Source organism: Medicago sativa, chromosome 1 (genome assembly GCF_051527215.1).
Source record: "Medicago sativa cultivar Bolivia chromosome 1, Bolivia_mono, whole genome shotgun sequence".
NCBI lineage: Eukaryota > Viridiplantae > Streptophyta > Magnoliopsida > Fabales > Fabaceae > Medicago > Medicago sativa.
This window is the reverse complement of record NC_140749.1, coordinates 54,524,986-54,539,584: the sequence shown is the minus strand read 5'-3', so window position 1 is coordinate 54,539,584 and position 14,599 is coordinate 54,524,986. Positions and strand designations below refer to the sequence as shown.

The following is a 14,599-nucleotide window of genomic DNA, read 5'->3' as shown; positions in this document are numbered from 1 at the left end:
GCCTGTTGCAGCAACCTCCACCGCCACTTAGCTAACAAGGCAAAATTAACCGCTCTCACATCCCTCACCCCTTTGAGGCTAGGCCTCCATTTTTCTTCGATTGAAACACCACTTCCCAACTCACCCAGCTCATTTTCTTCCTCCCACTAACTCCTCCTCACAAGAAATCCTTCTGGATCCGAACAACTTGTTTCCAAACCTTCGCAGGCATCTTAAGGAAGGATAGATAAAAAATAGGTATTGCACTCAACACCGAATTAATAAGAACAATCCGCCCACCTATGCTGATATATTTGTTTCCCCAAAGACCTAACCTCCTCATAACTTATTGTTTAAGGAAGTGAATTTCCTATTCCAGTAAAAGATTTCATCACAGCACATACATATAGTTCGACAATAAGGATTTACACAAGAATTAAACATCAACAACCAGAAACTATGCCAAAGTACTCAAAATTGGCAACTGCAGTATACTGAGATTTGGTGTATGTGTAGCAGTAGAATATTCAAAAAAGCTAGTAATGTTCTCAAGGGTACATGTATTAAACATTTAAGACACGGATATTCTAACTGATGATAAGCGTGAATATCTGAGTGTGGTATTCTGTTAGCAGACCCCGTAGACAAGACCCAAGTTAATGAATTTGTGTGTTTAGGTATGTTTTAAATATAATAATGATAAGAAGACCTATTCTCATTAGGTTTCTTTTTTATGTTAGTTTAGATTTTAGAGAGACAACACTGTCTACTCCCTAGAGGATTGGTTATTTGTAGCTTGTGAAGTACACAAAAGTAATCAAGCTCCCTTGATGGTTGAGTTTCCTCTGTTAACAAACCCACAAAAACGATACTTTGATGCCTTGTTGTGGAATCTACCATCAATAAAACTAATTAAGCTCCTCTTTGGTCAACTAGTAAGCACAGAGAAAAAGATATGGAACTCAATTGATCAATGTAGAAGAAAAAATATGGATAACATTCAAGCTCCCAAGATTAGGAACTCAAATATCAGTGATGAAGCTTAGGAATATAAATGATATCGAGAAGAAGAATAAATAAGAATTGACTCTGACTCTATACATGGATGATATAACGACAGTGCCTTACAGACAAATCTAACGTGCGGTTCAATTCTTGTTAGGTTCTGCAACTGGGAATGAAGCTAACAAACCTTCGTGACACCAGCACGGATAACTAAAACAAATTACTACTGCATTACACTGTTATTTTCTTGAAGGATATGATGTTTGATGTTAGAATCAGAGTCATTTCAGGAATGAAATTTAGGGTTTTAGGTACAGAATGAATAGCCATCATTTACTCAACAACATTATCAAGGTATTAGCAAAAAAAATATTATTAAACAAAAATTGGCAGCAAAAAAATAAACCAAAATTATTTGGAAAAAAATATATGCGTGTGTTAATTTGGCTTCTTCAAAAAAAAAAAAATATTAACAAAAATTGGCAGCAAGTGTTACATGATGTAACCACAACCCAAGGTTACAATTTACAAAGTTCCTTCTACATATTGTTATGTCATTTGGAAAACGTGATACAGGCATGGAAACTTAAACCCAAAAAAAAAAAAAAATTAAAGGCAATTGACACTCAAATCATAGCTGTAAAATTGCAGTTGCGGTAAATGTAGCTGATGTGATCACAACTGCAACCTATCACAATTGCAATTACAGATCATAATTAGGAATCTCAAATTGATAATAAAATTATTTTATATTTATTATTTTATCAGTTTCCTTTGTAAAAACTAAGAATGAATCAATCTCTTGAAATAGAAAATCATATCGTTGTATTTGTGAAAAGAAAACAACTTGCAAAAATTAACTCATATTTCACAACAACCTTTGATTTGTCCACACAATAATGTACTAGAAAAATCTGTTAGGATCTTTTCCAACTAAATTACACCTTAATCTAACAAGCGTTTGTGCTTCAACCAGGCAATGGCACCCATATACAAGAATATGAACACAGCAATGCAGATACCAACGGTGAAGAGAAAAACTCCGTCATTATAAACGTTGTTGCGTAAACTACCAATCACAGTAATACATCCAGTTAATGCCACGTGTGCAATGGTCAGCTTGAATCTCTTTTGTGCGCTACGTTCCTGTTGATAAACTAGCACATCGTTGATGTACTCCTCTTTGTCCTCAACATTCTTCCTCAGCTTGATGATAACACCAAGAAAATAAGAAAGTGTAAACAACAGAGAAGTTAATTATTTATTAAACTACATTATGTCAAACTATCATAAATGATATCCATATCTGACAGAAAATTAATAAAATTTATTTAAGTAGTTGCTAATACAAGAGATGTAAAATTAAGAATAGAACAATGAAAAATGAAATAGAGAGGATACCGTGGAGAGTTTGCGGAGAGTATAGTTAATCTGATCGACGTATGCTTCGAGCATGTCCAGCTCAAGCTCGCCAGTGGCAGCTGTGGTGGTGGTAGAGGAGTTTTCTTCCATTTGTTGTTTTTTGGTGAGATGAATCTCACTCAAATTTGCATCAAGGAACAAATGATCTAATTCATCGTTCACCTTTTGAACCCGAGCAGTTATGTCATCCAACCGGATCTTCAACTCTCCAACAACAACCAAACTGTTACCACTTATGTTTGAATCTAGTTCATCTAGAGCAGGACGTGCCTCTTGTTCCAGAATCTTTGTTTCATTCTTCAACATTCTGCAAACGGCCTCAAGACACACCTCAAGGGCTGCAAATTCAAACGGGAGAGGAGTGGTGGCTGCATCGTAACGGAGGATCCTGGCTTGAAGTTCCTCAACAAAAGTGGAAGAAGGGTCTCGGAGGAAAACTTCGTAAGCAGTGATGATGGCTTTGATGTGTTCCATGCTGACGATTATTGCTCTCTCGCGTCCGAGAATAGTGGAAGGGTTGTAAAGAATTTGAAGGTCAGTTGCGGTGAGACCAGTACGTCTCATGATCTCATGTTCTCCAGACTCTAACAGATGTGCCTCTCCCGTGCCATCGACCACCAGCCATGGCTCTTCGTTGCTTTTTCCCCTCATCATTTTTGTTATACTTTTTTCTGGTTTTAGGAAGAGGAGCTGTGTTTTTTATGAGAGAGCGAAGAGATGAAGAATGAGTGCAAGAAGATGAGCTGTGTTTTACTCCCAATATTGTTTTTAGGAGTTGTTTTATTTAATTTGGGTGATATTTTTCTAACCACTTTGCTGCTTTGAATTGTGCGTTATTGCTTGGAAGAGAATACATACGGAGACTAGGAAAAAGGTGATATTTGATGGAAATGGCAAAGAGGACTCAATTCAGTTCACTACCATTATTATTTTGAAAACATAGAGAAACAAGGAAACGGTGATAAAAGATGGAAAGAAATCATTGTAAATTGGTCATACGTTTGTGTCAAAAGTTAAGTTTAAGTTTAAGTTGGTCATTACGTTTGTGTGTCTCTCTCTTGTGTACGTGAAATAATTGTTTTAGTTGTTTTGTCATCTTTTGTACTAGCAGTGGTTTTTGAACAACTGATACAAAAAATGTCTTCAACGACTCAGAGATTGTTGTATTGTTGAGGGGGAGAAATACATGTATTATGTAAAAGGATATTTTATTCTTTTTTTCTAGCAAGGTTTTAATGAGACATGTCTTGATGGACATCTAAGGAAGAGTGTTATGAATAAATAATTTAATGAATGTCCTTCCTTAATCTTTCACCTTCCTATAACCCCCGCAAGTGAAATGATGGTCAGTGGTCCTTAAGTACTTTGATCATTCACTTGCTCATTTTGTGACCTATAAATAAGACTCATATTTTAATGGAAAAATATACTTGTGAAGAGAATCATACACAAAACTTTCATCTTCTTTGATCACGTGCTTTTAGTTTACTTTATAACATGCATGTCTTTATTACAAATTTTTCCCCCAATAATTTGTTCATTTGCAAAAAGAGTAATTTGTACTATGCTCATTTCTGTGGCCCCCATTTTTTATTGAGTTGCCTACACCATAGATCCATATTCTCACAATTTCGTTTAAAAAATCTGATTTTTGATTATATTAAATATTACTTTTATTATTTGTAATGTAGTAATAAATACTATCTCTATCCCTATATATAAGACATTTTTGATAAAAACACAAGAATTAAGAAATTTTGTTTTTACATTAAGTTTGTCAACAATTTACATTTTCTTTTCAAGATTATCCTTCAATTATCAAGAGAAATGTGGTTAATATTTTATTCTCTACAATTAATTAATGATATTTTTGTGAAAAAGTAACTAATACACCTTGATATTTGAAGAGGGTCTTATTAAAAGGGAAAATAAATTTTTACAAATGGTATCATGAATAAGAACGGAGGTTGTATCAAATTTTTCTCCCACCAAGTTTGTAAGTTGTTGAAACATAACGTACATGATGTGCTCCCCTACATAACGTACATGATGGCAGGAAGTGTTACATGATGTAACCACAACCCAAGGTTACAAAGTTCCTTCTACATATTGTTATGTCATTTGGAAAACGTGATACAGACATGGAAACTTAAACAAAAACAAAAAAAAAATTAAAGGCAATTGACACTCAAATCATAGCTATAAAATTGCAGTTGCCGTAAAATCATTTCTTGTATGTATAAAATCTTAATCTTTAATAAAGAGCATTATCCACTTCCTTAATGTGGTGTTAGCATTTTCAAACAATTGGGCAATATTGTTCTTTTTCTAAGGTGCAAATTGTATGATTGACCTGCTGCAATATCTGTATTTACTAAAATACCACGATATACAAAATAAGCAAAATACATTAGTGTCCTCACTTGACCAATTCAAGTTTTTTCATAATTTTCTTGAGGGCATGATCTTTACTCACATCAAGTGATATCATAATTATTCTAGTTTAAATAACAAATTTTAGAATCTCTTCAGGATTTCTAATAATATTTTATAACATTATAAAATCGATTATAACGAATTCATTTTCAAATCCTTAAAACGGACAAATGATGTCATCTTTTCAGTAATTTTGATAGTGTCTATTACGCAAATGAAATCCTTCAGGGAGTTTCATATATCACTATCAAGTGAGCCATACAAATATATTGTAGCACATCTTTCATATAATTTGAGCCTTTCATGTGCTACTGAACTTAATCAAGTATGAAAAAGTTCTTGAATTCACTTCAGATGAATATGTGTCCAAAGAATATATGTCTCGTAAAAATAAATGGTAGACATTTACCAATTCACTTCAGGTGAACATATCAAACTCTATATATATGTATTTTACCATTCTAATTCCCTTTTGCGCAAAAAATCACGCATATCTAATTAACTTCACATCTTCGAGTGTGCAGACTACAGTTCCAAAAAAATTCAATTTTACAAAGCGAGTTTGATTTCACTGGAATTGTCTCTTTGAATCTATAGATATTTTCTTTTTCTATAATCTTTAATAGACTTGAATTCATGATCCCCGTTATTACTTATCACATATAGCGCTATATTATATCTAAAAACACGTCGACATTGACTTCATTTCGGTTCCATCTCCTTCCATTGAGATCTTTCCTTCTTGACATAATTTATCAATATTTCATAAGTTTCAGGTACCTGATTAGTTCTTCTGGAACTGATAAATCAATTATGTCAGAAAACTCTTTTAGAGTTTTTATATCCTCGTTTGGGTTATCATTCTTTTAAGCTTCTTTTCTTATTCGAGGTTTTTTATATTTGAAACCGATTGATCTATCATGCTTCAGGCATGATTGAGACTCATTGCAATATTAGATTATCCGACATGGAAATCTGTTTCGTTTGGAGCATTAGCAGCTGATATTTGATTTGTTTACCTTTGCAAATGAGTTATATCTTGAGGATCAAGACGAGACAATAATATTTACTTTCAAATAATTTATTTGAACTTCAGGTTCACAATTTTTCAGCTGCTTATTATCTCCCCCTAATATTGGGAAAATTAATCCATCAATTGATAACCAGCCTACTGGGCTGTAAATAAGTTGACTTAGCACAATTAATAATAGATGGAGATTCATATCAAATATATTTTCCCAATATTCTTTCAAGATTTATCTTAGTGCGTTATATTGGAGCAATTATGATATACACAACACATCCAAAATCCACTTGGATGAGAAATATTAGGTTGTTAACCTAAAACCAATGATAGATTAAGGGGGGACTTATATATACTAATCAGTTGGCTTGATGCACATCAATATCTCAACATACAAGATTGTTGATTCCCAAAATAGAGTTTATAAGGGCAAACAAAACGTCTTTACGAGTGAAAGCCTAATCAAGAGTCTCTCATATCATCAGTTACTCCACCTTTCACTACATTGAAATCTTCTTCAGTCCTGGTTGGTTCATAAGAGGTAAATAAGTTATTGAAAAAACTTGTGAAAACTCTAGCAACACCGTCTTCCTCCATGACTTTTTCTCCATGCTTATAAAAAATGATATCCACCTAGTTGCTACTTTTTCATTGTTTAGTTTTGTGGTAAAAAAAAAAAATAAATCGCATTACGGTCTATGTGTTATAGCCACATAATCTCGAACGATGATCCCGCCAAACCTCCTTACATTCAAGAAAAACATCAAAGACATCTTCTAAATTTTTTATTTTTTCAACATTTCTAGCCAAAATGAATTTTTAAAAAAATTCTCGTAGATCACCAAAATGATCTTATAAGTATTTGGATAGAATTTTTTTGAAAGAATATAGTATAATCAATTAAAGATTTAACCAATATTATTTTAATTGTAAGAAGTTTTTTCTATTATCACAAAAAATTGAATTTTTTAGTTAAAGATTAACTAATATTATACAAAAGATAAAATTAGAATTAGCATAGTTTAGATGGAACATATAATTGAAAGATAAAAAATCATCTCAAGATTGTATATATCTCGTTTATATATAGTGTAGATATAGATATTACTTATTAGTATTTGATATATCTTAAACGAAAAATACTTAAATATTCTCCCATTTTAAAAAAAAAAGAAGTTTTTTTTTTTGACAAAAAAAAAAAAAAAAAAGAAGTTAAAAAGTGGAAATAACATGGTATCAAATTGGAAAAATACTTAAATATTCTCCCATCTAGTTTATAAGCAGCTGAAACATTATGTGGAACATGATATGGTCCCCCCACATAACTTTATTACTCCACTCGGTCACTATCCTGTGATCCCCCTACTCTCTCACTCTTGTACACCTTACTCTCCAAATCTCCTCCTTCCACCCTCTACTCATTCAGTGATGGAGGAAATACTGCCGCTGCCACCCACTTCTGAGTCTGTGATGAAGGAAACTACCGCCACCTCCACCGGAATCCTAACACGTCCAGTCAAGTTCCTCTTTAAAATCCTCATGTTTTTTAAGTCTCTATTCTTAAATGAAGCACCCACTTCTTCTTCTCATTCACTGATGGAGGAAACCATAACACTCGGTGACACACTACCATTGGATCTTGTGGCTGAAATCATATCTAGACTCCCCGTCAAGCAACTCTTGCAAATGTGCTGCGTTTGCAAATCGTGGAATTCTCTGATCTCAAACGATCACAGTTTTGCAAAGAAACAGCTTTGCTCCTCAACAATTAAACTCAAACACCTCTTCATCAAAAGCGAAGAGTTTACTGTAATGTCCTACCCACTTGACTCTCTTCAACTCCACTCTATTTTCACCACTAATCCCACACAACTCGATTACTTTCTCATTAATCCAAAATATCCTGATCGCCTCATTGCTTCTTGCGACGGACTCCTTTGTTTTGCTATTAATAAAAGTCTTGCTCTTCTTTGGAACCCTACCATTAGAAAATTCAAGGAATTACCCTCCTTGCGAATTCCCTTCTATGGTAGAAATATATATTCATTTGGTTACGATCCTCTTATCGATAATTACAAGGTTGTTTCTGTTTTTTATAATGATTTCAATAAGAATTACAAAACTCAAGTTAAAATTCACACTTTGGGCGAAGATTCATGGAGAAGGATTCAGGATTTCCCTTCTATGGTTCCTTCTGGTGAACCAGGAATATTCGTTGGTGGCACAGTTAATTGGTTGGCATATTCTAATAGTGGCTCGCCTGCCATTATTTCACTTAATTTGGGGAAAGAGTCTTACAAAGAGATTTCGCAACCTGATTATGGAATGTCTGTTAAGTTGACCATGTGTATGCTGAGGGATTGTTTGTGCATAGTGTCTCATTCTGACTCGTTTAACGATGTTTGGCTCTTCAAGGAATACGGAAATCAAGAGTCTTGGGTTAAATTGATACGTCTTCCTTACTTTGGTGGTGATCATGGTTACTATGCTCATGGTCCGAAGATATTATACATTTCTGAGGATGACGACCATGTGTTGCTCATGTTTAAAGAGTTTGCTAAATTGAAGTGGGTCGTTTATGATTCCAAAAATAGTACTACAAAGACCATCAAGATTCAAGACTTCAGTTGGGTAGACTCAATGCTCTACATTGAGAGTTTGGTATCACCTTAATTTTAATAGCGGGAATTGAATGTAGCTTATATATTATGTCATTTGAGTATGAGATTCAATCCCAAATTTTATGTTAATTTATTTTCTGTGTTTGTAATGTATTTTATGCTTGTTTTGATGACCGATGACTTCATGGATCATTGATCATTAATTAATGAAATTTGCAACTTCAGAAGTTGTTATTATCATTTGTTTGTTAGATATAGCTGTTGGTTCTTCATTATGCATTACAATTTTACATTGTTCACAATCATACATTACATTAAATGGTGATGGTTTGATTTTATAAGATTGAATCTAGGGCTTAGATGTTGTGTGAAGTCACTAGTGTGTTTGTTAATATACTTGCTGCTTACTGCTTGGCATGCAAATTTTGTAGTGTTTGATTTGAATTCTAATTAAACTGTGTCAGCTTCTAATTAAACTGAGTATGTTAAAATACTCTTGTGATGCTATTTTTTGAATTTTCACTTTTTGCACATATACCCTTTTAATTTGAAAAAGATGAAGGATCAATATTGAGACACATGAAATTGGATCTTAACTGCAGTCAACCACTTGAGGCAGTTTTCTTAGGAAAGGAAATAGATTGGTAGGAGGAAGTAAAAGATTCGTAGTGGTGGATTGTCCGTAAGGAGAGAAAGTATTCAGTTAGAGAGGGCTAGAAGATGTTAGTAAAGAATTATGTAGGAAGTGAATGTGATTACTTTCTTAGGTTTCACAAAGGTGTCCATCTTTGTCTGGATGTTAAAATAGCCTATAAGAGAAACCTCTTAAAACGTCGGACGATTAGTTCAAGTATACGGAGTTGGGTAGGGCTATATCGAGCTGAAGAGAGTGTAAATGTTTGTTCTTTGAATGTCCACCTTTTGTAGTGAGGGGAAAGACCCTAGCATTGCTTGAAATACTTACATCAATGCATAGCGAGGCAAGAGAGAATTTCCTTCAATTCACAGGCTACGGGGAGCTGGATGGAGTAGGAAAATATATGCTTGGTTGCATTGGAGGAACTGTAGGGCTGCAGAGGTACGAAAGCACTGATTGGGGCCGTCTTTTAATTCATAGTGGTAGCAGCTGCTGATAACAATGCACAGGGCATGTTTCCTGGTTCTGGTTATTGGAAGAAGTAAGCATTAGTTACATGATAAATTTGATAGAAATGGAGAATGTTGGCTTTTCATCAAACCAGGTGTTTGGAATTTCATTGGTGTGTGGTAAGTGAATATGAAATTCTTAGTTAGATAGGAACACAACTATGCAGATGGAAAGGGTTCTGTTTCGGCTTTGTGATATTAGTGTAGGATCATTTTTTTCATATATTTTTTATAACGGATAAACAAATTTATTTAAGGGCACAAAGCTGAGAACAAGCAGTGCAAATTAGAACTAAAGCATTCTGCAAAAACAAGACAGGATCAGCCCTAGCAACAGAAAACAGGACTTTTTCTTGCAGCAGAAGAATTCGAGAAAAAAAAAACCAAAACCTTATTTTTCTCCCACATCCATTCATATAACAACACATGAGACCCCCATCTCCAAGACTGTATTTTGATGTTTTCCAGCACCTCCAAAGGCTCCTTAAAATCATCTTTAAAAATTCTGTTATTTTCTCGCATCGAAATTTCACATACCGTCCTATGCCAAATGGTCCAGTAACCCTTCCTGTTACTGCTAGCTTGACCACTGAGAAATTAAAAAATGTCAAGCAATGAATGAGGTAGCACTGAATACAAGCCCAACCACCTGAAAACGCCACACCAAACTGCTGCAGCATAATCGCAATGAAGAAACAGATGTGCTGTTGTCTCGAACTTTCCTACACAACACACACATTCCACCGAATCCTCTCTAGGAATCACTCCTCTATGAGCCAAATTCGACTTTGTCGGAATTCTATTGTTCATAAGCTTCCACGTGAAGGCTAAAACTTTGGCGGCGATGAGCTCTTCCAAATGTTGGGGAATACAAAAGCATTTAAACCGTGGAGAACAATCTCATTCGAAAAATCCGGCGCTAACGAAGCATAGGCTGATTTGACCGAAAAAGAACCACCTTCATCTAAGCGCCAAGACCAAGCATCAACCTCTGCACTCCACACCCCAGTTAACAGTAACTATTGTAATTCCTTTAGGCTCTCCTCCCATTCAAAAAGCCTTTTCCTCCAAACTGATCCATCCCTCACCCTCACCTTGGACACCTTAGCTCCTTTATTTTCAGAAATAAAAAACAGCCGATAAAACTTATTATAGCTTCCATCTCCCACCTTTCTAGATACCGAGCTAGCAAAACAGAAAATGTTTTCCTCCGAATTAATCCTTCCCAAGTCCCTCCACCAAGTTGAATTAAAATAAGGAAAAAACCTACTCTCCCCAAGAAGATTTGTGAAGGAAACCATCTCCATATTTCGCAACTAACAATCGTTCCACAGGGCTCTATCCTGTTACAGCAACCTCCACCGTCACATAGCTAACAAGGCAAAATGCACCGCTCTCACATCCCTCCCTTTTTCTTCAATTGACACATCACTTCCCAACTTGCCCAACTATATATTTTTCTTCCTCCCACTTACTCCTCCTCACAAGAAATCCCTCTGGATCCGAACATCTTGTTTCCAAACCTTCACAGGCATCTTAAGGAAAGAGAGATAAAAAATCCACCCAATTGAAGAACAATCCACCCACCTATGCTGATATATTTGTTTCCCCAAAGACCTAACCTCCTCATAACTTATTGTTTAAGGAAGTGCATTTCCTATTCAAAAAAAAGATTTCATCACAGAACATAAATATAATTCGACAATAAGGATCTCACACAAGAAGAATTAAACATAAAAAACCATAAACTATGCCAAAGTACTCAAAATTGGCAACTGCAGTGTGTATTGAGGTGTGGTGTATGTGGATAACAATTAATAACTCAAAAGTTGGTGTGCTCGCTGGAGGAAGAATCTCTTCAATCTTGTATGTAGCATAGTTCAATGAATTTTTAGGAGATATTTATTTATTTAGTTCTTCTTTTTCCAGAAGAGTAGTTGTGAATTAACATGAATTTCATTGTTGAACTTGGTGCTTATTCTTTTAATAATCAGTAAGCGGCAGCTTTTTTTAAACAATGAATCTGCAATGGTCTTATTTCTAATCCAGGATTTGTGTTAAACCTGCTTTGTGTAGTGTGTGTTCACATAATGCATATGGAGCTTGGCTTCTGTGTGATGGGAGTTTTGCTTAGACATAAACTCTAATTCCTTGATTTATTGTCCATTTCTCACAGGTTCCAATTTGTTCTTCATAGGTTCTTTTACAGCACATGTTTAGTTTCAATTTTGTTTCTTCTAGTAGAATAAATTTCATTAAGTATATTCACTTTGTAGTAAATAAATAACTAATGAACAATTTGCGCTTTAATTCATCAACGATCGATTCTTGACAAATAAATTCTTTCATTAAAGCCAAAATCTTTGTACCCAAAATTCATAAATAATTCCATTTTGTCTTTGCTGAGTTGACACTTGTGAGGAATATATTAAGAATGGAGATGAACATTGTTCTGAGAATGTTATGATAAATTTGTTTGCTTTGTTACCTATCTTATAAAATACACTCAAGAGCACAAGTTAAATAAACAATAATATCAGAATTTATAAAATATAATTTAATTGTTTTGTTATCATTCAAATATTAAAAGGGATTTTTTAAATTTTATCTCAACAATCTCCCTCTTTTAATGATGACAGAACTTTTAATTATATTTTAGCATTTGTTGTTGGAATTATGATGTTTATACATAATGAACAAGCTGCTAGTGTGATTTTATCAAAATCTCCCCCTCAATTTTAGCATTCCATAAGAGAAACCATAATACTCCGTTCATTTAAGATTTGAGGATACATGATGGTCAGGTTGATACAGAAAGAGAAAAGGAGGGAGTTGGCGTTGATGCAGAAACACAAATTGAAGCTTGACCAAGGGAGGTTTCAGGTAGAAACTAGAGACAAAAGGCAAATCTTTAGCCACACATATAATTTAACCATAACGAGTCTCACAACACATCTCATTTGCTTAGATTTGCATTGTCAAATAGTCTGGAGAGTTTGCAGAAACTCATAATTGAGATCTGAGTTATTTGAGATTGGTGGAGTAGTGGCAGGAGGGACTAGAGATTCACGGACAATGTTTGCTTGACAGAGTGGTGGTTTAAGAGAAGCACCAGTAGAGCCAAAATATTCAAAAAGAGCCAAAGTTTGATTAAAAAGAGCAGAGATGTATTGATGATAGGCTTCGGAGCAGTGGGAACAAAACTAGCAGGTTAAGTCTGGATTAAGTTATTGAGGAAATCAGTGCTGAAAACAGATGTTGAAAACATAAGGGACATGGTGAATGATAGTACTTTCAACAAAGTTTGATAATCATTTCAAACTTGTCTTTTTTCCATAAATACTCTGTCATTTATTCTTTCACCATGAGGAATAATATTGATGCTAGAACCAAGGTCTCATAGATCCTCCTAAATTGGAACTTACCTATAAGACATGGTAATACGAAACATCATGGATATAAATAAATATTATAAGAGGGCATAATAATACTATTTCAAAATGCAGGCTGTGGGAGATTAGAGACATGAAAAGGAATGGAAACTGAAGAAATTTGAAGCAGACAGTCACCATTGTGCCAAATTTATGATTGCTTTGGGATCATCCCTTATCATTTCAGGTGTTGAATTCTGTTTTTCAAAATTCACTGAAATCTTGATTGTGGTCCATCACTATTATTAGTTTTCAGTATTAACAAATTTTGTGGACCACTGTTTTAGAATATATTGCTGCCAGTATAAAAATGGATCCATCATAACATTCACTCCTAATATATTACTGCAACTATATGCAACATTGAAGCAAGTCGTGTCTGTTGTATCATCGTATGATTAGACTAGCAATGGCTTTCACAAAATCACGGTAACATCATGATTTAATATCTTAAGCAAAAATTGTGTTGGCACAATGTGATTTTATTAAACTTGCTGCTAAGCTGATCATGCAATTATGTTTATGAATTCATTTTGTACCAATGTACTTGTTGTGAATTCCGGACTCAAATTTCACACCAATACAAACTATGATGTGTGGAGCAAGTATCAATGGCAACCAACAACCAAAATTAACCACAAGCAACAACAACAATATAAACCTAGTCTATAAACCAAGTGCACAGCAAAACCACAATCCAACCAAGGAATAAACAAGATAAAGAGAGTAAAGAAAAATAACAACACCAAGAAATGTTCACCCAGTTCGGTCCAACTTGACCTACTCTGGGGGAGAGATTGATCTCTCCAATCCACTATCAATGAGTTCTTACAAAGAGATACAAATGGGTTACAAGAAATTAGCTTCAACAAGCTCACAAAGAACAACCCTAATTTCTACCCATTTTCCCAATCTCACCAATGAACAAGACACTCATGAATTTTCACTCTCCCAAGGTGTTTACAATTGTTTCCCAACACTAGAATCTAACCCCCAAAAGAGAACCAACCCTTAGCCTTTGATTTCACTAAGGATCTTCTATTTTGGTTTCACAAGACTCACCCATGTTGCTTACAAAAGACTCTTCACTCATGTGTTTCCCAACCCCATGAATCTTCCCCAAAAGGCACCAACCCTTTTCCCAAGAGCCCCCTCTTTTGGTTCTCCAAGATTCACATCTTGAAGCTTTGAACCTCACCCAAAGACCCTCAACCTTTAGTATCTAAAACCCTAAAAGTTCCCTCCTTTGGTTTCCATGAGATTCACCAAGCTTACCCAACAAAATGGGTCAAAGAATGCTTATAACGTGTTTCAGATCTGTCAAAATCGTGTCACGTTTGTCCAAATCGTGCCACGATTGATACGTACGACCCAAGGTACGACCAACCTTATCCTGAAAACGTGCCCAGCAAGCCGAAAATCGTGTCACGTTTTCCCAAAATCGTGTCACGTTTTCCCTCCAAGACAAACATGCATTCGACCCTCAGAAATCGTGACACGGTTGCCAAATCGTGTCACGTTTCTTCACTTTTCCA

At 34.8% G+C, this 14,599-nt stretch overlaps 2 protein-coding genes across 2 annotated transcripts; one reads left to right on the top strand and one right to left on the bottom strand.

Annotated features, from left to right (window-relative positions):
* Positions 1-1,760: 1,760 nt before the first annotated feature.
* LOC146955429 (magnesium transporter MRS2-F-like) lies at positions 1,761-3,651 on the bottom strand. Its single transcript, XM_085710067.1, has 2 exons — positions 2,386-3,651; positions 1,761-2,190 (listed from the first exon to the last, which is right to left on the bottom strand). Exons 1-2 carry the CDS (start codon positions 3,058-3,060, stop codon positions 1,930-1,932), a joined length of 936 nt encoding a protein of 311 aa, XP_085566193.1. The 5' UTR covers positions 3,061-3,651; the 3' UTR covers positions 1,761-1,929.
* Positions 3,652-7,111: 3,460 nt separating this feature from the next.
* Positions 7,112-8,700, top strand: LOC146955428 (F-box/kelch-repeat protein At3g23880-like). Its single transcript, XM_085710158.1, has one exon. It carries the CDS (start codon positions 7,175-7,177, stop codon positions 8,537-8,539), a length of 1,365 nt encoding a protein of 454 aa, XP_085566284.1. The 5' UTR covers positions 7,112-7,174; the 3' UTR covers positions 8,540-8,700.
* Positions 8,701-14,599: the final 5,899 nt, after the last annotated feature.

Excerpts from the sequence above, each read along its gene's own strand:
- LOC146955429 (XM_085710067.1), bottom strand. The coding sequence starts at position 3,060 with ATGATGAGGGGAAAAAGCAACGAAGAGCCATGGCTGGTGGTCGATGGC. Across the intron at positions 2,191-2,385 it reads CTCTCCGCAAACTCTCCACG|CTGAGGAAGAATGTTGAGGA; the intron begins GTATCCTCTCTA and ends GTTATCATCAAG.
- LOC146955428 (XM_085710158.1), top strand. The coding sequence starts at position 7,175 with ATGGTCCCCCCACATAACTTTATTACTCCACTCGGTCACTATCCTGTG.